We start from the raw sequence: 23,448 nt of genomic DNA, 5'->3' as shown, positions 1-23,448 counted from the left end.
GGCTCTGTTGTAGAGAACCTTCCTAGCGAACCTAAGTAACTTTTTATCTAAAATACTTCTAAATCGGCATAATCTTGACTTGAATCTATCTTTAAATGATGAAACAGTTTTAAAACTTTCATATGTCGAAAGTAGAGAGAAGGGAACTAATGCAATAATGGGAGCAATTTTAACAACTTTTAACAGTTGATTCAGGGTAAAGGGTAAATTAGGGTAAAGAATTGGGCTCGGGCCAATTGTACCAAAAACCTCCACAAAAAACTTCAAATAGTGTGGCCAAAAAAAAGGTAATTATCACCAATTACTTTGCCAAGTAACTAATTACTCTTACATTCAGGTAATTGAGTTACTAACGCAATTACTTTTTGGGAGAAGTAATTTGTAACTATAATTAATTACTTTTTTTCAGTAAGATTAACAACACTGATGTTCAGACATTAATATTTGAATGAGGCAAAATAACAAGCTTTTTCTCTCAAATATATTGTTACAATCATTTGTTTCAGATGTACTGTAATTATTTTCTGTATAAAAATTAATTTGATGTTCAAAAAGTCTTTTTCAAACTTGAGTCTTGAAAAAGAGGGGGTCGTCTTATAATCAGGGCCATTTTATATTCGGGCCAATACGGTAATATCTCAATATCTATAAAACGATAGCAGCACAAACTAATATTTTTACAGCACAAACATAGCACAAACAATTGACACAATTTTTAGCCATTTTTATTAAAAATGGGGGGCTGGTAGACCTCCGATTCACCTATGAAAGAATTAATAATATTTCAAAAACGATACTCGCACAAATGAATTTTTTTTTCAGTACAAACCTAGCACAAACAATGACCTAATTTTTCAATACATTTGAGTCTGATGGAAGGCCAACTTCAAGTAGGTCGATAATTGTTGCATCGCTATATTTTGAGATTATCTTTTTCGTGAGCATTGTATCATAAATCGTATCGAGATTCCAAAACGATGTCTTATTTACATTGGTAAATGTATACTTTTTTAAATGTGAATTTAATTTTCATTGGATTTTCTTTTTCCATTTGAATATTTTAAAGGTTCAAAGGTGTGATTAATGGCTTTTTCTTGAGGGGTCCAGCAAAACATTTACTGTAATTGTTTGTCATAGTGTAGTGTTCCAAACCTGAAAGACAACGACAAAAGCAAGGCGAGCAGCTAGAATGGCCCAGAACTCCTTGGAGAAATCATATGGTGTGCTGGAGGAGGGAGGCTCTCTGTAGTCTTTGTACCTTATGCCAGACACATAGAAACACCTTAACACATTAGGCTATATGAGATTATGAATTATAGACTAGCTGTGAAACATAACCTTACCTGCATATTTCTACTATCTGACCTTGGATCATTGTTTGAGTAGGGCCAGTGCCTGGCTGAAAGTCACTCACATTAAAGTAAGAAAGAGAGTGATTGACAAAGCCGTGCATGGTGCCATCAGGACTGTACATGTATTGGTACACAAGCCGTGGGATGAAATCAGATGTGAAGGAGATGACTAAAGCCTGGAAACCAAAACGATGCATTACTACTGTCTTAAAGACATGAAGATGAGATGATACCGTCAACATTTTGAGCCTGCAGCATGATATGCAAAGCCATTTTTGTCTAACTTCAAAACTCACATTGACGATGACTGCCACCTTGCTGAGACCCCGTAACAGTTTGTACCAAATACCTATAACACACAGAAAATAAGGATATGTTATGGGTAACATTGAAAATGTGTGAGTTTTATACAACCCCTAGCAAAAAATATGGAATCACCAGTCTCAGACGAGCACTCACTCAGACATTTTATCATGTTGAACAAACTCAGATAAAAAGCTTAAAAAAAATAATGAATTAGTCTAAAAGTTCAACTCTTAAGCATTCAGAAACACTAAAATAATCCGAGGTCACATACGTCACCGCCAGCATTGCTTTGCCCCCCCCCCCCCCCCCCCACACACACACACACACACTATTTAGGAAGTTCTGTGCTATTGAAATAATGGCGAATAGGGTAATGGAAATGAATGGGAAATTTTGGCCATTAGGAATGAATGCATATGTTTTTGGGAAATTTTGGCTGAACTATACGATTTTAGCAAAAAAAAAAACTTTTGTGCCCCTTAGCGTCCTGAATTTTATTTTATTTTTATCTAATTTCATTTTTTTGTCTTTAAACACCCTGTATTTTAGGGCAAACAGTCATTTTGGGGCGTCGCATGAGAATTCCAGACATTTTGGTGTCCGAACAGAGTCAATGAGTCAAATTGTTTTGGCTGGGCAGTGCACCAAAGAAACACTGCTGAAAAAAAACATATATATGTGATAGCTTTTGTGTAACATGCAAAGCTATCATCAGTGAAAAACTTAACTATACTAGGCAAGGCAAATTTATTTATATAGCACAATTCAACACAAGGCAATTCAAAGTGCTTTACATCACATGAAGACCATAAAAATCACATTTAAATCAACACAACGTAAAAACCAAGACAAAAGATCGCATTTTAATCACAGAATAAAAATAAATAAATAAAAATAAAACAAAAATAAAAATAAAGCAAAAACTACTACTAATAATAATCATTGAAATCAGCAATGGAGATAAGCACAAGAGGAATAGAAGGCAGGTAGATTGAAATATATAGACAGTTATGGATATGCAGTGCTAAACAAAAGCGTTTTTAGCCCTGATTTAAAGGAGCTAACAGTTTGAGCATACTTCAGACGTTCGGGTAACTTGTTCCAGAGGTGAGGAGCATAATAACTAAATGCTGCCTCACCCTGCTTGGTTCTTGTTCTTGGAACATGCAGAAGACCCGTTCCAGACGACCTTAGGGGTCTAGATGTCTCATAGGAATCTAACAAGTCAAGCATGTATTTTGGTCCAAGGCCATTAAGTGTTTTGTAGACGAGCAGTAGTATTTTATAGTCTATCCTTTGACTCACTGGAAGCCAGTGTAGCGATTTCAACATCACATGAAGACCATAAAAATCACATTTAAATCAACACAACGTAAAAACCAAGACAAAAGATCGCATTTTAATCACAGAATAAAAATAAATAAATAAAAATAAAACAAAAATAAAAATAAAGCAAAAACTACTACTAATAATAATCATTGAAATCAGCAATGGAGATAAGCACAAGAGGAATAGAAGGCAGGTAGATTGAAATATATAGACAGTTATGGATATGCAGTGCTACACAAAAGCGTTTTTAGCCCTGATTTAAAGGAGCTAACAGTTTGAGCATACTTCAGACGTTCGGGTAACTTGTTCCAGAGGTGAGGAGCATAATAACTAAATGCTGCCTCACCCTGCTTGGTTCTTGTTCTTGGAACATGCAGAAGACCCGTTCCAGACGACCTTAGGGGTCTAGATGTCTCATAGGAATCTAACAAGTCAAGCATGTATTTTGGTCCAAGGCCATTAAGTGTTTTGTAGACGAGCAGTAGTATTTTATAGTCTATCTTTGACTCACTTGAAGCCAGTGTAGCGATTTCAAAACCGGTGTAATGTGGTCCAGCTTCCTTGTATTTGTGAGGACTCTGGCTGCAGCATTCTGTACTAGCTGCAGCTTCCTGACTGATTTTTTATCAAGACCTGTAAATATACCGTTGCAGTAGTCCAATCTGCTGAAAATGAATGCATGCATAAGTTTTTCCATGTCTTGTTGAGTCAGAAGCCCCTACTATACTATGACCTATTACATCGTTATATCAGGCCCAGAAAAATATCCAAAAATCATTGAATTCCGACTAGAAAAGTCTACAGAATTTAAACATCACACCTCCTAGAGCATGAGTGTCCTTTAGTTCGAGAAAAAATTTCAACCATAAAATTAAAACCATCATATCCCTGGTTTTCTGTAGTCTTTTGGTACCAACTAAAACGTGGCAGAGCTTGATATGCACTCTTTCAAGTAATGTTACAAGTAATGTTTACGTCAGCTCTATATATCGTATATAGTATATGTAAGAGTTAAATTTTTTTGAATGTAATTGACTGGGGCCGTGATTGTAGGACTTGCGACTGCAAACTTGTGTGTGGAGAATCAGAAATTCAGAGATTGAAATCTGCGCTTTTTTGTAATGTTAACTAGAGTTGTCCGATATTATCGGGTGCCGATGAAAACATTTTTTTTGGGGGGGGGAAATAGTTGTTTACTGGTGAACAGAAAAATTTTCGGGACTGTTTGAAAAAAAACCGCATCGCGCAAAAATTCCGGACGTTTCGATACCTGAACGGTGCCGATCGGTCAAACAGTTAGGGCTGCGCGGCGCGCCAAATAAACGCTTAGAATATATTGAATAATAAATAAAGATCTAGGTTGAAGTTGCAGAACTCAGTTTTTTAAATAATATGATTTTTTTTGTAATATTGTCACATATAACCTGGTGTAATAAAAGAGCAATCAATATCTTCAGCTACATCATGATTACAAAAATTTAATAGTGACTTTTGTTATAATTGTATGTAGCACTTTTGGCAGATTCTATCATGCCTTTTGATGGCTGCACTTTATGGCACTTCAGCTCGCAATTCAGTTTGATTTGAAGGTAGTTCGTCGGTGTGACCAATTATAAATTAAAAAGGTCAATTGATAAAATTAACTTACTGATGGAATCTTTGAGTCAGGGAACATTTCTTTTGCTAATGCTGAGAAGTGATCAGCAATAGTTGCAGGCAAATTGTGTTCGGCAACAAATTGGCAGAATAAAATCTCTGCTTTTGTCATATTTCAGTCTGCAGACTTCATCTTTATGACCAGTGTTGTTAATGTTACTTTTAAAAAGTAATTAATTCCAGTTACAAATTACTTCTCCCAAAAGGTAATTGAGTTAGTAACTCAGTTACCTGAATTTAAAAGTAATTAGTTACTTGGCAAAGTAACTGCTGTTACCTTTTTTTACCTTTCATGTTTTGTTTTTTTTTCATTAAAAAAAAAACAAACAAAAAAAACATAGTAACCTCTGCTTTGTTTGGAGGTCATTTAATGTTGTGAATCAACTGTTAAAGTTGCTCCCGTTTTTGCATTAGTTCCCTTCTGTCTGCTTTCGACAGGTGAAAGTTTTAAAACTGTTTCATCATTTAAAGATATATTCAAGTCAAGATTTTGCCAATTTTTGAGTATTTTAGATAAAAGTTACTCAGGTTTGCTAGGAAGGTTCACTACAATAGAGCCTTTCTGAGAAGTCTACGGCTTTAAAATGGCGGCTGTTTACTAACGCCGCCGAGTCTGTCATTTCGCATGTAGTTCTCTATGCATGTGATATCTAGGCATAGATTGTAGGCTGTCGGCTACAATCAGGAAATACTGGAGCCACCTAGCCTAGCATCGCGTTTGCTACAGCGTCACAACAAACACTCTTCTCTCTCCGTGTCTCTGACTTTTCTTGCGTCATTCAACCAAGGTAGTAACGAATAGTAACGCACATTGACTCGGTGCCAAAACGTTGACAAAATCCGAAGGAACTCACTTGTACAAATTACGCCAAAACCGTACAACTTGGCAGGTATGCATTCTGTAAAAATATGGCCCAGACCGAATTTTAACTACATAAAAAACTGACCTACATAAAAATGGACCACTTCTATGTGACTTGTCCCATTCAGACCATCAAAATTATGCCTCACTCAAGTCGGAAAAATACAGAAAAAAAAAAAAAAATCGGAGTTGTGCATTAGGACCTGTGGTACGACCCTAGTCCAAGCTCGCCCAAAATAGCATAGTCAGCATTTGTTCTTCACAAAGCTAATCAAGTAAAAATAAAAAGTATGGTGTGGTAAAACTACTCCTGGAAATACATTTTTCTCTAAAAGTTAATTTAACAGAGGAAATGTATCACATTACTACCCACTTCTGCTTCCAGCGGTAGTGGGTCTGCTTCCGAAAGCACTTTCAAACAAAATTTTAGTGTTTAAACTTTGAAGTAGGGCTGTCAAAATTATCGCGTTAACGGGCGTTAATTAATTTTTCAAATTAATCACGTTAAAATATTTGACGCAATTAACGTCCCAGGCCCGCTCAGACAGATTTAAATGTCAGTACAGTGAAAGGCCAACTTGTTAATTGTGTTTTATGGAGTTTTTCCGCCCTCTGCTGGCGCTTGGGTGTGACTTGCATATGTTATGTGGCGTAATGTCGCCCTCTGCTGGCGATTCAGTGCAGCTGATTATTTGGGTTTCGGCGCGCTTTTCTGACGTGATTATATGTCGGCGCGAACTCACACTAATAGACAGTGCAATTCAGACCAGCTAACGTCCGCATCCAGTATTCAGTGGCAGTTCTCATAGCCCCATCACACTGTTTGTGTCTAATACATGCATCGCTTGTGAGTTATATTGCTCCTTTGTTTATATTCATGAGCATTAGATAGTTATTGATGATGTGTATTTGAATTTGTTCACATATATGGTGAAATGCAGTTACATTGTTAGATGCTTGTGAGCTAATTGGCTAGTGCTACTGCTCAAATACACATGTGTGTGTACATTTTATGTTATTTCGTGATTTATGCAAGTTATTGACACATTGCCTTGTTATTTTCAGTTTTTAAAAAATCCAAGAAACGTGCTCCTGTCAAAAAGAGATGACTTCAGTAAAGCCCATGCAACTTTGCCACACCGTCTGATTTCTTTTTGGAACTTATGTTCGCTATCTGTCAATTTGTGTACTCACACATATTGAGGACAGAATAGGGTTACTAGTTTATTTTTTGATTGAAAATTTTACAAATTTTATTAAAACGAAGACATTAAGAGGCGTTTTAATATAAAATTTCTATAACTTGTACTAATATTCATCTATTACAAGTCTTTCTATCCATGGATCACTTTAACAGAATGTTAATAATGTTAATGCCATCTTGTTGATTTATTGTTATAATAAACAAATACAGTCCTTATGTACTGTATGTTGAATGTATATATCCATTTTGTCTTATCTTTCCATTCCAACAATAATTTACAGAAAAATATGACATATTTTATAGATGGTTTGAAATGCGATTAATTGCGATTAATTACGATTAATTAATTTTTAAGCTGTAATTAACGCGATTAAAAATTTTAATCGTTTGACAGCCCTACTTTGAAGTGAAAGTTTCTGAGCTGAGATAAATCATCTATATATAAAAAAAAGTATAGTATGGTAGTAGTAGTAGTAATAGTATATGGCGGAAAACAAGACTGAAAAAGCAGTTTCTGCTCCTGCACCCCTCTTTAAAATAAACTGCTGTATTTTAAGCCAAAAGAATTGTTGTGTTTGATACAACAATATGTCTATATGCTGCCATAGCAGATTCATGGCGCATTAACCCCGAACTATTTTAAATTTGTCCGTTTTACCCTGGGAACTCCCGTTTACAGACGTCACGCAACCGCTTTTGTTTCAACCCAGCCATAAAAAGAAGGGAAGTAATTATATCTGTTATTCAAAATGTCTATCATTTTTAGCTTAGAATCATTAATTGATGTCTAATATTTCGTTTAAAAACAACAACAACAAAAAAACGACTTAAAAAAATTATTCACTCACATATTTTAAACTTTTAAACAAATGACGTCACAATGAAAAAAAATGGTGTCTGTAAAAAAGTCACGGATATCTACCTCATAACTATCGCTTAATTGTATTTTTTTTGTCACTGTCGCATTTTCTCCGATATGTTAGATGATAAATAATCCATCCAAACAATGAAAAATTGAAAACAAACAACAACAAAAAAAACGTTTAAAAGGGTAAATATATAAAAAAGAAAATCTCGACCACTCCTTGATGTCTGCAATTTCTGCATCGCGACCCTCGTTTTATTAACATGTTTCACCGTTAAAATCCCCCCAAAAATCCAGCTGCAGCCATTCACAGCTGTGTCTTGACACTCAGTGATCCATGCTACATGGAGTTTTTGGATCGAAACAAGGTAATTACACGATAATATTTCGTTAAAGTCATGGCGTCTTTAATTCTGCTTTTTCATGCTCTCACCCCCAGATCGGGTTTTGCTGTTTAATTTTTTTTTTTTTTTTTAAATGCCCTCCTTTTCAAAATTTTTCTTCTCCCAGAAAATTGAGAAAAGCTTTCCAGTGATGTATCACACATGCATTTAGAACAATTTTGAAATTTAGTCAAATTGAGGGTCTCAGAGAGGAACTTCAAGTCACATGAGTGTTTTCTGCCATATATAAAAGTAGAAATTATTCAGTCAACAATCATAGTCATTATCATATGCGAAGATTTTTTTCTCAAGAAGAACACCTACCAATGTTTTTTGCTCTGACTGCAATTGGTCGTCGCAGCTCCGTCACAAACTTTTTGGCATCCAGGCGTATCTCAATGATATTATTCAGAAGAGCGAAAAGTGGAGCCAGGGGAAATGAGGCCACAAAAAGAGTCACCATCCCAAATTGGATGACTGCAGAAACACAAGACAGTCAATTGTTTAATTGTAGAAAAAAAATTTATAACCGTAAAAAGTTACCCTCGATATTAAATATGTGTAAAAAAATAACTTTAAGTTCTGAGAAGCTTATATAATGTTTTGTGAATATAGCAAATGATCGATTCATTCATATTAAAAATTCCATCTGAAACCCCGCTTTTAATATTGTTCTCCAGCTGCTTTTTGCACCCAAAATAGCCGACTCACCCTGCTCAATCTTGCCTCTAATATTACATTATAAAAGAAAGGCGAAAGAAAACAACTCACTCATTTCCATGTACTCAGGGTTGAGACCAACAAAAGGACCAAGGAAATGGTCTTTCTCATGTTGTTGCAAGGTTCTGGCCAGCTCCTCTTGTTGCTTTTTGTCCAGCTCAGACTTTTTCTTACGCAACATTTTTTTCAGCTTGCTGCAGACAAATGAACAAAAATGAATGTACTCCTCCCCTGCCATATTACGGTTTACCTTCTACAACCCTGTGAAGTGGTTCTGTATTGAAATATTGAATGGGGCAATTCATGGAAAGGCTGAGAAGGATAACTAGGCCAAGATTTAGGAAGAAAATACAGAGTGGATCATAGACTTTATAATTGTATTGACAGGTCAATTTGGCCAGCCGCTGCACAATGCCTTTAAAAGGATCCCCGATCTTAAAGACATGTAATTCTTAAAAGATAAATGTTAATATGAGTTATAATAATTTTATATTAAAACCCCTCTTATTGTTTTCGTTTTCATAAAATTTGTAAAATCATTTAATTGATAGGTCGCCATTCTTGTTGACGTTGCAGTGCGGTGACGTCACATGGCCCGCTGCCGACTTCCAGCGTGTCACTCGTTAGCTATCCCAACACACGTTCTGCCCTTCCAATTTGAACCAGAGCGGAAAAGTGAAGAGCAGGACAGCATTGTCGGTCGTTCACAAGACAAGCAGCAAACGAAAAATGCATAGCAGGAAATACCTGATTAGACAAGAGTTGGGCAAAACTTGTGGTGTACTTGCAGCAATGACAACAGAGCGAGACAGTGCATGCTGTCGAGAAATCCGGTTTTTGTAAGCAGATCTTCAAAGTGAGCTATTGCATGATAAAACTTATTCCAATATAATTATGTAGATCGTTAGCATCCAGAGCTGTCATGTGCTTTACCTACAGTACAGGCCAAAAGTTTGAACACACCTTGTCATTCTTGCATTTTTATTTTCATGACCATTGACATTATAAACTCTCACTGAAGGTAATTAAACTATGAACGCACACGTGTTATAATCAGGATCGGAATTGTGTCATGGTTGACTTTCATCATTAAATTCATCATCTGACGGGATCAAATCCTGGGATGGAGTGTCCTCCATTTCTTGTACATCCAACTCACGTTTAGCTACGTCAGGGTGGTCCATATTAAGTGCTTGATGCGCATCAGCTGGCCACTGTACCGCTGCATCGAACGCGTCTGGATCAGTTTGAGTGGCAGCATCACTAATTTTAGGTGAATACTGAACAAACACACTTGCTGCCCGATGAACTGACTGTAGAGGCAAATTATTAGCTTCCTCTGTGACTAACGGTACGCCCGCAGGTTCACCTACCGCTGTAGCGACAGGATCGGCTTGCCTGCTCAACTCATTTGCTCCCAAAAACGTATAAATATGTTCTATTTTTAATTGTTTCAGTGTCCCAAAATCATATTTATACGTCTTTTACGTTTTTTTTTTTTTTTTTTTTTTTTACAAGAGGCATCTCTAGGTTCTGTTGCACCTAAAGAATTTACGCGTTTATTCACGAGAATTTTCAACGTAAAGATCTCTTTGTCTGCGTTTCCACTTGGTCAGCTTTGACGGAGATAGGCCCCCTATTCATCGGCACCGCGCCCCTTCTCTCGTCAATACCATTATGAAGTCTATGAGCGGATGCAGAGTTTCATCATAGGCGAAGTTGCGTGAATCACTTTTGCGATGGATTCTAAGTCAGCCTTTTCCCCCCCAGTTTTTGCACTTACGGTATGCCAATCTCAAATAGATTGTTTTGGATGAGTTGCTTGCCCAGCATGGTAATACATAACTGGATGCATAACTCCATAAGGCAGCCTGCGTGGGCACACTGAAAAAAAAAAGAACAGAACATGAAGTCACTGAACTCTCATAACCAGTTGTTGAGTTGTTATTTTACCAAATAATCAATATTTCAAAACAGTATTACAATCTAATAGAGGGGTCGGCAACCTTTATCACTCAAAGAGACATTTCAACCCAGTTTCCACAGTAGAGACAACACTGGGAGCCGTACTCCCATGTTGACAATTAAAACGATTGCCTCAGCTCGATTGTATGTACTGTATGTATGTGTATATTTATCAAGAGCGCTTTGGTGCACATAATCATAAGGCAAATACGTTGAGCAACCAAAAAAAAAAAAAAAAAAACCTATGTCCAAGTCAGTCCTCCTTTACTCCAGGGGTTGGTAGAGGAAACACACCTAAACCAACAACTAACATTACAGGAAAAAGAAGACAAACCAAATCAGAGCAAGAAATTATTACTGATCACTTCTAAGAAAGTTATGGCGATTGTACAGAGTAGGAATTATCAAATGCAGTATTACTAACATTTTTTGAAGTGTATTTATTTTATATTTTCAAATCAGGAAATGTTTATTTTGCTCTAGTTACAATCAACTGTGTGTAAGCCAACATTAAAAATGGAAGAATCTTATTTTATTTTTAGTTTGCCAGCTAGCTATAGCTACCTGACTTTCTATTACCGGTACCTTAGTTCAGGGTTCTCCAACCCAGTCCTCAAGGCACACTGTGGGTCCTGGTTTTTGTTCCAGCCGATCCAGCAGAGGCAGTTGAGCCAATGAGGCTTCTGCTAAAACAAGCCACACCTGACTGCAATCAAGTGATTGCACTTGTAAAACACCAGATTGGGGAAAAAGTGTTGTCATCTTGTTTGGTAGGAATGAAATCCTGCACCCACAGTGTGCCTTTGTGGAATAGGTTGGGGACCCCTGCGTTTATCCCTACAAAAAACGGTTTGTTGTCTATTTTTGCACATAAACTGTGAATTAATGAATGTTAGAATGATAATACACAAATTCAGTTTATGTTTTCTTCTATTTATTTTGCACCTTAATAAGCGCTGCTCTTTCCAACCGAACCATTACTTGGCCAAAAGTATTTGGCACTCCTGCAATTCTGTCAGATAATGCTCAATTTATCCCAGAAAATGATTGCAATTACAAATGCTTTGGTAGTAATCTTCATTCATTTTACTTGCAATGAAAAACCACACAAGGGAATGAAAAAAAAAAAAAAAATTATCATTTTACACAGAACTCCAAAAATGAGCCGGACAAAAGTATTGGCACCCTCAGCCTAATACTTGGCAGCACAACATTTAGACAAAATAACTGCGAACAACTGCTTCCGGTATCTATCAATGAGTTTCTTACAATGCTCTGCTGGAATTTTAGACCCTTCTTTGGCAAACTGCTCCAGGTCTCTGAGATTTGAAGGGTGCCATTTTCAGATTTCTTCACAGGTGTTCTATGGGATTCATGTCTGGACTCATTGCTGGCCACTTTAGTCTCCAGTGCTTTCTCTCAAACAATTTTCTAGTGGCTTTTGAAGTGTGTTTTTGGTCATTTTCCTGCTGAAAGACCCATGACCTCTGAGGGAGACCCAGCTTTCTCACACTGGGCGCTACATTATGTTGCAAAATTTGTTGGTAGTCTTCAGACTTCATAATGCCATTCACACGGTCATGCAGTCCAGTGCCAGAGTTAGCAAAGCAACCCCAAAATATTAGGGAACCTCCACCATGTTTGACTGTCGGGACAGTGTTCTTTCCTTAGAAGGCCTACTTTTTCCCCCTGGAAACTATGTTGATGCCTTTTCCCAAAAAGCTCTACTTTTGTCTCATCTGACCAGAGAACATTCTTCCAAAACGATTTTGGCTTTCTGAGGTAAGTTTTGGCAAACTCCAGCCTGGCTTTTTTATGTCTCTGAGTCAGAAGTTGGGTCTTCCTCGGTATTCTACCATACCTACCACCTTTTCATTCAGATGTCGCCGGATACGGGTTGACACTGTTGTACCCTCGGACTGCGGGACAACTTGAACTTTTTTGGATGTTAGTCGAGGTTCTTTATCCACCGTCCGCACGAGCCTTCATTGAAATCTCTCGTCAATTTTTCTTTTCCGTCCACATCTAGGTAGATTAGCCAGAGTGCCATGGGCTTTACACATATTGATGACACTGCGCACGGTAGACACAGGAACAATCAGGTCTTTGGAGATGGACTTGTAGCCTTGAGATTGCCCATGCTTCCTAACAATTTCCTTCTCAAATCCTCAGACAGTTCGTTTGTCTTCTTTCTTTTCTCTATGGTCAATGTGGTACACAGAAGGACACAAGACAGAGGTTGAGTCAGCTTTATTCCTTTTTAACTGGCTGCAAGTGTGATTAAGTTATTGCCACCACCTGTTATGCGCCACAGGTAAGTAACAGGCGCTGTTAATTACACAAATTACAGAAGCATCACGATTTTTCAAAGGGTGCCAATACTTTTGTCCGGCTCATTTTTGGAGCTTTGTGTAAAATGATAATGATTTATTATTTATTGCCAGCAAAATAAATGATGATATTACTACCAAAGCATTTGTAATTGCAATCATTTTCTTGGAGAAATTGAGCATTATCTGACACACTTGCAGGGGTGCCAATACTTTTGGCCAGCAGTGTACGTATAAACAGAATGTGGTGCATATTTGACTTAATAAATGAGTATAGCTTCCTTTTAGTAAACCGAATACATAGTCACTTTTTACTTACTTTCAGTCACAGAACACTCACACAAGTCACAAATTCACCAACTATGTAAAGTCAAGGTTGCTACTCGGTAAAGGTGTAGCCAAAAAATTGACTCAAGTACAAGTATTACAAAAGTAAAAAAAAATAAACCCATAAATTTACTCAAGTACAAGTCTTTCTGTAAGATCCTGCAATGTACAGGTCAATACTCAAGTAAAGAGTATCTGCTTACAATGGTTTTTTTAAACAATGACATATTAGTTTTCTCAGTACAACATTGTTTATATTATAAACGATTACATGACCATATTAGGTCAAAAAATATCATTGGCCTTGAGACTGCAAGCTTGTGTGTGGTCATGTGAGTATTTTTCATTTAATGTTAAAGTTGAGTTAAACTACAGGATTCAAAGAGTTGCATGCGGTTCCAGAGCCGAGGGTTGCCGACCCCTAAACTAATCGAATATTAAATTAAAAATATTTATGTATACGGTATTAAACAGTTACCTCTTCCATTCTGTATGATCCTGCAATGTACAGGTACTTTCCTGGCCGCCCAACTAGCCTATGGAAGAAACATAGCCGTTTCCACATTTAATTTTACACACACACACATGCAAATTATCGTTAACGATTAAACATGTTAATAACAGCATTAACTCAAATTCACTTTGATGCTGTTGATTTTTTTTTTTTTAAACACGCGATTAATTACATTTCCCATTCCACCTACTTGTTGAAAATACACCTTTGAACCTTCAGGCAACGCCCGTCGCTCTCGTGGCTCATTTTCAGCCCTAGAATTTTATGCCATAGACTGACCCACTTTATATCAAATTCATGACCTACCGTATTGGAATCATGTACTTACTTCAAGCGATTAAAATTTTAATCGTGATTAATCGCATGCTGTTCATAGTTAACTCGCAATTAATGGCATTTTTTTTTCTAAGTGCAAAAATTATACAGTATATACAGTATATATGGCGGAAAACACAGGCAAGACTGAAAAAGCAGTTTCTGCTCCTGCACCCCTCTTTAAAAGAAACTGCAGTATTTTAAGCCAAAAACAACTGTTGTGTTTGATAGAACAAATATGTCTATATGCTGCAATAGCAGATTCATGGCGCTCTAAGCCCCCAAACTATTTTTAATTTGCCCATTTTACCTTGGAAAACCCCATTTACAGACGTCGCGCAACCGCTTTTGTTTCAACATAAAAAGAAGGTAAATACTTATATTTATTATTCGAAATATCAGTCATTTTTAGCTTAGAATCATGTATTCATGTCTAATATTTAGGTTAAAAAAAAAAAAGGACTAAAAAATTATACACTCACATATTTTAAACTTTTAAACAAATTACATCACAATGAAAAAAATGGTAATAGGTCACAGATATCTACCTTATAACTATTGCTTAATTGTATGTTTTTTGTTACTGTCGAATTTTCCCCGTTATTTGAGATGATAAATAACCGATCCAAACAAAGAAAAAAAACAAAACAAAAAAACATTTAAAATACATGTAAGGTAAATATATGAAAAACAAAATCTCGACCACTCATTGATGCCTGTGATTTCTGCATTGCGACCCTTGTTATATTACCATGTTTCACCCATAAAATCCCCCAAAAATCTGGCTGTGGCCATTCACAGCTGTGCTTTGACACACTTTGATACATGCTACATGGAGGTTTTGGATCGAAAAGAGGTAAGTAAGCGATAATATCTCGTTAAACTCATGGCGTCTTTAATGATGCTCTCGCCTATATATATGTGCGTGTGTTTGCAAGTCCTGAAATATAAATTGAGTGTGATATCTCACCTCCCCCTAAAAAAAGCCAAATAGACAATAGGGGTGAAAGCGTTGACAAATTTCAAAATGAAAGTCTTGATGATAAGCCGCTCTTCAAAGCTTTTGTCTGTTTTTGGAACCTCTGCAAAAGAGTAAAAATTTAGCAATTTAGCAATTGAATGTTACTTTGTAACATGATTTGAATGTGGTTTTTCATTCTTTGAGACATATCCGTTACAGAAAAAATAACAAAATATTTGTACAGTGGTACCTCCACATACGAAGTTAATTCGTTACAGGACCTGGTTTGTAAGTCGAAATGGTCATGAATCCTTAATAAATATTGCGGGTACAATTACAATTAGCAATTACACAGAAAAATAAATAAATAAAGAATACAAATAATAACAATAATGATGTAATGAATCGGGTTGTACTGTGGCAGTTGTGTTTTGCACGCTGTTCCTGAGCGCACCGTGTGACTGACGTGAGAGTTAGGTGCGTTAGAGTGGGAAGCTTTTACTTTCTATTTACATGTTCTGTTATTTTTGGCGTCGGCTACAGCGGACAGTAGCCATGTTATGTGTTGCACAAGCTCTGAAATAAAACATTAAAAACCTGACAAAGCTGGCGACTTCCTTGCGGATGTGACAATAATAATAATAATGATGCATTCCGGCCGTTTTGTCAAGCCAGTTCACTGATGCGCACGCCAAGCTCACATTTTTCTATCATTTCCTTGTTAATTTCAATGGTAAACATCACCTTTTTCCTTTTCTCACCACCTGCTCTAACCTTCTTGGGACTCGTGTTGATTTCTCTCACAAGACAACCTAATGTGCGTTCGTCTTGCGGGAAAACAATGAAATTGCGAAGCTGTCATAAATTGTCGGATTTTGAGCATGTCGTCATATGTCAAGGCAAACGACGAGTCAAAGTTTACTTTGGATGTCGAAAGGATCGTATTGTCAAAGCGAGCGTATGTCGAGGTACCACTGTATATGTACAGTATATACCAGGGTTAACCAAATCTGGAACTCGATGCCACCTATCCTATCGTTTTTTTCTCTTTCCCCTAACACACCTGAATCAAATGATTATGTCATTAGCCAGCTTCCAGATGCTTGATAATGATCCATATTATTTGATTCAGGTGTGTTGGAGAAGGGAGACATATAAAACACGACAGAGAAAATGGACCCGAGGTCCAAATTTAGTGAACCCTGGTATATATAGTATATAAATATATAAATGTATTTTTTAAATACCAAGTTTAGTGAGCCAGCGTGCAACAGCTCCATAGATTTCATCCAAGATGATGATGACGATGAGGTTGATTATGGCAGCTGTGGTTTTGACGATAGCTCGAACATTATACCCTGCTCCAGCGGAGGTGTTGATTTCTAAGGCTGTCTTGATGGTAATTCGGTAGAGTACAACCCCAAAGACTATGACAAACGTCACTGTGATCTATAAGTAAGGAGGAAAGAGAACATCCACGTTGATATCTCGTGACAGAAGCCAGTCAGTGTTGCGTTAACTGGCTTACTGTTTATCTGACAAATTTTATGAGCATAACAGTTTGAAAGGTTTTCTTTCTTTTCATTTTTCTGTCACTTTATATCTAGCTTTAAAGGAACACGCAATGCCTACTACCACCCCTACCAAAAAGTTCAAAATCACCAGTCTCGGACGAGCGCTCACTCAGACATTTTATCATGTAGGAAAAACTTAGATAAAAACTTTGAAAAAAATAGGAATTTGTTCAAAAGTTCAACTCTTTAGCATTCAGAAACACTAAAACATGGGTGTCCAAACCTGTCCTTAAGGGTCGCTGTGGGTCCTGGTTTTTGTTGCTACCAATAGAGCACAGACAGTTTAACCAATGAAGTTTGTGCTAAAACAAGCAGCACCAGACTGCAATCAACTGATTACACTTGTGAGACACCAGATTGGGGAAAGGTTGTCCTCATGATGGGTTTGAACAAAAACCCGCACCCACTGCGGCCCTATGTGGAATAGTTTGGACACCACTGCACTAAAAGAAATGAATAAAAAACATTGTGGTGGTCAGTAAATGTTACTTTTAGAGAGCAAGTGCAGGGAATTGAATTGTCAAGTGTCAAGAATCTGCATTGGACAAAGTGATGATGCTGGAACTTTTGTTTAGTGCTATTCCAGTGAGGTTTGCAAAGATATGGAGGTAGATTTGTGTCTTTATTATTCAATCAAAAAAGAAGTTGCTTCAATCAAATAAAAAGTTGCTTCAATCAAAATATATATTTTCAATCGAAGAAAACGTCACTTCAATCAAAAAAATGTGTTTGAATGCAAAAATAAATTTGAAACTCCCCAAAATACATTTGAAAACTATTTTTCTTTGATTGATTTTTTTTTTTTTTTTATTTAAGTCAAGTTTTTTTTTTTGATTGAAGCACCATTTTTGATTGAAGTCATGTAATTTTGCGTTGGGACCACATTTTGGCTAGGACATTTGTGTCTTTATTATTCAATCAAAAATTAAGTTGCTTCAAACAAAAAATATATATTTTCAAAAGAAAAATCACTTCAATCAAAAATTTTAAAAATATTCAATCGTAGAAAAAAAGGTTTGAATGTGAAAAAATATTTGAGACTCAGAAATTCGCATTTGAACACTTTATTTTTCATTCAAACTGTTTTCTTTGATTGAAGCAATCCTTTTTGTGTTTGAACCATATAAGGGGTAGGACATTTGTGTCAAAATCATTCAATCGCAATAAAAGTTGCTTTAATCAAAAAATTATTTTTAATCAAAGAAAAAAATCATTTGCAAAAATATATATTTTTTGAAAACCTTTTTTTTATTTGAAATATATATATTTTTTTATTGAAGTGTCACTTTTTTTGAAAAGCAAAAAGTTTGAAAGTCTTTTTTTTTCAAAGTGGAAAAAGTTTTGAACACACTTTTTTTTTTGAAGTGGAAAAAGTTTTGAAGGCACTTTTTTTCGATTGAATCATTTTGACACAAAGATTCAACTTCAACGCTAGTTCCGGTGTATTTGAGTGGCAGGTGGCTACGCCAATGACATAAGAGTATGAAGCAAGCATAATGGCCACCAGGGCTCCATCCAGCCATCGGAGTCTGCTGGACTCTAAGCCGAATATAGGGCACCGGTACGGGAGTCCACGCCGGCAGCCCCATCGCTTCAGCTTTGAATGAGGGCCGTGTCATTCGCGGGCCGTCCACTCGACAGCCGGCCTCCGCGCCTGGGGGGTGATATCGGGGCAACGTACCGTTGCAGGTACTCCGGTGAAATGCCGATGTCACAGCCCTGTACCGGTGCCCTATATTCGGCTTAGACTCCAGCAGACTCCGATGGCTGGATGGAGCCCTGGTGGCCATTATGCTTGCTTCATACTTTTATATCATTGGCGTAGCCACCTGCCACTCAAACACACCGGAACTAGTGTTTAGGTTGAATCTTTGTCTCAAAATGATTCAATCGAAAAAAAAGTGCCTTCAAAACTTTTTCCACTTCAAAAAAAAAAGTGTGTTCAAAACTTTTTCCACTTTGAAAGAAAAAGAGTTTAAAACTTTTTGCTTTTCAAAAAAAGTGACACTTCAATAAAAAATATATATATTTCAAAAAATATATATATTTTCAAAAAATATATATTTTTGCAAATGATTTTCTTTGATTAAAAATATTTTTTTGATTAGAGCAACTTTTATTGCGATTGAATGATTTTGACACAAATGTCCTACCCCTTATATGGTTCAAACACAAACAGGATTGCTTCAATCAAAGAAAACAGTTTGAATGAAAAATAAAGTGTTCAAATGCAAATTTCTGAGTCTCAAATATTTTTTCACATTCAAACCTTTTTTTCTACTATGGAATATTTTTACAATTTTTGATTGAAGTGATTTTTCTCTTGAAAATATATATTTTTTGTTTGAAGCAACTTAATTTTTGATTGAATAATAAAGACACAAATGTCCTTGCCAAAATGTGGTCCCAACGCAAAATGACATGACTTCAATCAAAAATGGTGTTTCAATCAAAAAAAACTTGACTTAAATAAAAAAAAAAAAAAAAATTTCAATCAAAGAAAAATAGTTTTCAAATATATTTTTGGGAGTTTCAATTTTATTTTTGCATTCAAACACATTTTTTTGATTGAAGTGACGTTTTCTTCGATTGAAAATATATATTTTGATTGAAGCAACTTTTTATTTGATTGAAGCAACTTTTTTTTTGATTGAATAATAAAGACACAAATCTACCTCCATACAAAGATGACTGCCTGATGAAAACATCAAAATTCCCTCAGTCCTTGATGATTTGTGGCTGCGTGCCAGGCAAAGGCACTGGGGAGATGGCTGTGGTTAAATCTTCAATAAATGCGCAAGTTTACATTGAAATTGTAGACCGGTTTCTTATCCCTTCAATTGAAAATATGTTTGTCATTTTCCAAGATGACAATGCATCATGCCACAGAGCTAAAACTGTTAAAGCATTCCTTGGAGAAAGACTCATCCAGTCAATGTCATGGCCTGCAAATAGCCCAGAAAACCTGTGGTGGAAATTGACAAAAAAAAAGGTCCACAGCAAGGCTCCGACTGCAATCAAAGAGAGTTGGCACCAAATTGATGAAGAATACTCATCAAGTCCATGCCTCAGAGACCGCAAGCTGCCATAAAAGCCAGAGGTTTTTTGATTAATGTGTTTTGATTGTTAATTCTTTGTTTCTCATGATTCCATATTTTTCCAGTGCGGAGGAACACATAAATAGCAGTCGCTACAATATTTTACTATTTTATAAAGTGTCACGTTGCCTTGCAATAAAAAGCAAGGCAACGTGACAGTTTATAAAAGAGTAAAATATTTACTCACCAAATCGATTAGAAGTAAGTTAATTAAGTAAAGGCATAGACTTAATAATGTATTGACGGGTCAAATCGGTCATGCACTGCGCCTCGCATTCAAGTAGGTGGCCGCCCACATCAACAGGAGCTATTCACAAACACACGCATGCAGCGATCTAACGCCGGATTTATGTTGAAAAAAGTACAAAGCTTTACCGTATACAAACAGGAAGGATTGTCTCAGGAGTGATTTGTTCGAGGATTCAATGTAATTATTATATTTTTCGTACCATGCATACATTTTGAAACGTTGTGAAAAAAAAAAATCAATGGGAGAAATTGGCCGCTACTGCATATGCATCATAGCTCGCAATATTTACTTTAAATAAATACTAACTGCTGGATACATTCACTAACAGACTAGCATTGTACTTTGACATATTTACCTAAAATAAATGCTAACTGCACGGTTTTTTTGTGCTTTTAACCAAGAATCGAGACTGTTTTACATCCATATCTATAAATAATTTGGGGAGTTAAGCATTTATTCACAAGAAATTTTCACCAAAAACTTCTGTTTACATCAGGCGGCCGCTAGCTACATTCACTATCAGACTAGCATTGTATTTCGACATTAGGGTTGGGCATCGTTTGAAATTGAATGATTCCGGTTCCATGTTTCGATTCCGGTTCCGAACGATTCTCGATTCCAATTCTTTTAAGTGGCAGGGTCAAAACAAAAAAAGAAAAAACGCAGGGTCAAAAAATCTAGTTTAAAAATGTATTAGTTTAAAAATAATGTCTTAACGTCTCGATTTTTTAAAAATTATATGAATTTAAAATTTATTAGGGCCCGAGCACTAAGCGTGCGAAGGCCCTATTGTTTTGCAAAGGATTATTAGGGCCTGAGCACTAGGCATGCGAAGGCCCTATTGTTTTGCAAAGGATTTTTTTTTTTTTTTTTTTTTAAAGTGCTCGGGCCCTATTGTTTTGCAAAGGATTTTTTTTTTTTTTTTTTTCAGGGCAAATGAAAACAGCCAATTTGGAGGCCTGAACATGCACGAAAAGTCACCAAAATTTGCACATACATGCGGAAAATGATAAAATTCGATAATTTTGCAACGTTGCAAAAAAATGTAACAAAATGGCTCAGTGGCGCCCCCTTGAAATTTTAAAATTGGCTTACAACATTAGGGTCCGTCAGCGTAGAGCAATGAAATTTGGGGAGTCTATACCTTGTCCAAAACTGCTCCAAAAAAGCATTGGCACCCATATTCCAAACCCAACAGGAAATGGGTTATTTTGAATTGAATATGAAATTTTTATCGATTTACACGGTGCACATTTGAGACCTTTTCGCCGAGGGAGTTAGTATGATCATCTTCAAAATTGGTGAGACTGTTCAGGAGACATATGAGATCTTAAGTTTCTAAAATGGTGCGTTTTCATACACGAGTCTGACCTGGGCGTGGTGCCAAAGTCGACCATTTTTTCGGCAAAATGACAAATTCAGTAAATGACTAATAATTCCTTGACACAACGTTCAATCTTTTTCATATCTGCCATGTATGTGCGGTATCTCACGCTTGACACGAGTGCATTGAAATATTACCCATTAGGCCTAGCGCCCCCTAGTGAGAACAGGAAATGCCTTTTTTAACGAGACAGGTTCCTCCTCCAAGGGAAAAAAAATCTGTTGACCTCAAACCTGCATCAGGGGAGCCTTAAGACCTGTGTTCAGGTGCCTGATGAAAAATATTGAGGTTTCGTTGAAGCGGAGGGGTCCAAACATGAAAGTGAAAATGACAGTCAACAATTTGTCTCGCAAAAAACTTTGAACAGTCATAACTCGGCAGCTATACAACATATTTGCGCCAAACTTCCCGTGCTTGTTGAGAGTCATACCCTGAAGGGTCCTGTAGGGGTCATTTGCATCAACTCTACAGTGCCAACTAGTGGCGACAGAAAGAAGTTTTAAAAAAGGCCTTTCCTATTGGGTTTTTTCAACATAGAGCGAGGAAATTTGGGGAGTAGATACCTTATGCCTAACTGCTCCAAAAAGTCTCTTGCACCCGTATTCCAAATCCAACAGGAAATCGGGTATTTTCGATCGAATGTGAAATTTTCATGGGTTCACAGTAAGAGTTTACATTTGGAGGCTTGAATATGCATAAAAACTCACCAAAATTTGCACATTCATGCGGCTTTGGATAACGTTCGATAATCTTGCAATGTTACGAAAAAAATGTAACAAAATGGCTCACTGGCGCCCCCTTGAATTTTTCAAAAAGGCCTCTCCATTTAGTTTTTTTTTAACATAGAGTGATGAAATTCGGAGAGTCAAAACCTTTTGCAACACTGCTCCAAAAAGTCTCTTGCACACACATTCCAAATCCTACAGGAAATCGGGTATTTTGGATTGAATGTGAAATTTTTATCGATTTACAGTGTGCACTTTTGAGACCTTGGCACGGAGGGAATTAGTTTGATCATCCTCAAAATTGGCGAGACTGTTCATGAGACATATGAAATCTTAATTTATCAAAATGGTGTGTTTTCATTCACGGGCCTGACCTGGGCGGGGCGCCAAAGTCGGCCATTTTTTTGCCAAAACACCGAATTCGGAAAATTACTGATAACTCCCTCATACAATGTTCAATCTATTTTAAATCTGGCATGTGTGTGAGGTATACCAGCCTGAGCAGGACTGGATTGAAAATTTACCATTTGTGCCTGGCGCCTCCTAGTAGGAACAGGAAATGCCCTTTTTGACAGGACACACTCCTCCTCTAAAGGGAAAAATTCAATCTACCTCAAACCTTCATAAGGGAAGCCTTAAGACCTGTCTTCAGGTGCCTGATGAAAAATATTGAAGTTTCGTTGAAGCGGAGGGGTCCAAACAGGAAAGTGAAAATGACTGTCAACAATTTTTCTCTCCAAAAACTTTGAACAGTCATAACTCGGCAGATATACAACATATCTGCCCCAAACTTCCCGTGCTTGTTGAGAGTGATACCCTGAAGGGCCTTGTAGGGGTCATTTGCATCAACCCTACAGCGCCAACTAGTGGCAATAGAAAGTCACTCGTTTTTCCAGAACATGTCCAGTTCTTTTCAGGTTGGTCATTGTAGTTTCAAGACCTATTAAAATACTTATTTACGGCCCATATCCATGTCTCTGTCTGTTGCCGTGACGACTCTTTGTTCGCCACTTAAAGGAATTTTTTTTTTTCAGAGACTCAGGCAGCTTATAGAGGCACAATATTTGGCACACTTGGTCGAATTGGTCCAGTTAGAAGATTAATTTTGGTTTTGAATAAGGGCTTGGCTGCACAGCTCAGTAGTGGCTCCTTTTTTGTAGTACTCTCTCCAATAGGGGTTTTTATCTCTTGGGTGTGGGAATGTAAATAGGCGACTTTCGAGCATATTAGGTTCTAATGAGATGATTAAAGAGGAGGATCTGCCACCACCCTGACCTGCACACAGTCCGAGTTGCGTGACGTCCGAGTTGCGCCAGATTGCGAGGGCC

The 23,448-nt window shown here is 36.9% G+C and overlaps 1 protein-coding gene across 3 annotated transcripts in view; it reads right to left on the bottom strand.

Annotated features, from left to right (window-relative positions):
• ano1a (anoctamin 1, calcium activated chloride channel a) overlaps positions 1 to 23,448 on the bottom strand; it is a 175,523-nt gene that overhangs the window by 17,930 nt on the left and 134,145 nt on the right. For all 3 annotated transcript variants that reach the window (XM_057840031.1, XM_057840029.1, XM_057840030.1), the window contains 9 exons: positions 16,337 to 16,538; positions 15,099 to 15,210; positions 13,778 to 13,835; positions 10,461 to 10,561; positions 8,729 to 8,871; positions 8,282 to 8,434; positions 1,649 to 1,701; positions 1,344 to 1,528; positions 1,153 to 1,258 (listed from right to left, as the gene is read on the bottom strand). In XM_057840031.1, the coding sequence (XP_057696014.1) occupies positions 1,153 to 1,258; positions 1,344 to 1,528; positions 1,649 to 1,701; positions 8,282 to 8,434; positions 8,729 to 8,871; positions 10,461 to 10,561; positions 13,778 to 13,835; positions 15,099 to 15,210; positions 16,337 to 16,538 (1,113 nt within the window). The remainder of the gene's footprint in view (positions 1 to 1,152; positions 1,259 to 1,343; positions 1,529 to 1,648; positions 1,702 to 8,281; positions 8,435 to 8,728; positions 8,872 to 10,460; positions 10,562 to 13,777; positions 13,836 to 15,098; positions 15,211 to 16,336; positions 16,539 to 23,448) is intronic.

The sequence above is a fragment of the Corythoichthys intestinalis genome, chromosome 1 (genome assembly GCF_030265065.1).
Source record: "Corythoichthys intestinalis isolate RoL2023-P3 chromosome 1, ASM3026506v1, whole genome shotgun sequence".
Classification (NCBI taxonomy): Eukaryota; Metazoa; Chordata; class Actinopteri; order Syngnathiformes; family Syngnathidae; genus Corythoichthys; species Corythoichthys intestinalis.
Note: the sequence above shows the minus strand (reverse complement) of the source record. Positions and strands in the feature narration are given on the sequence as shown.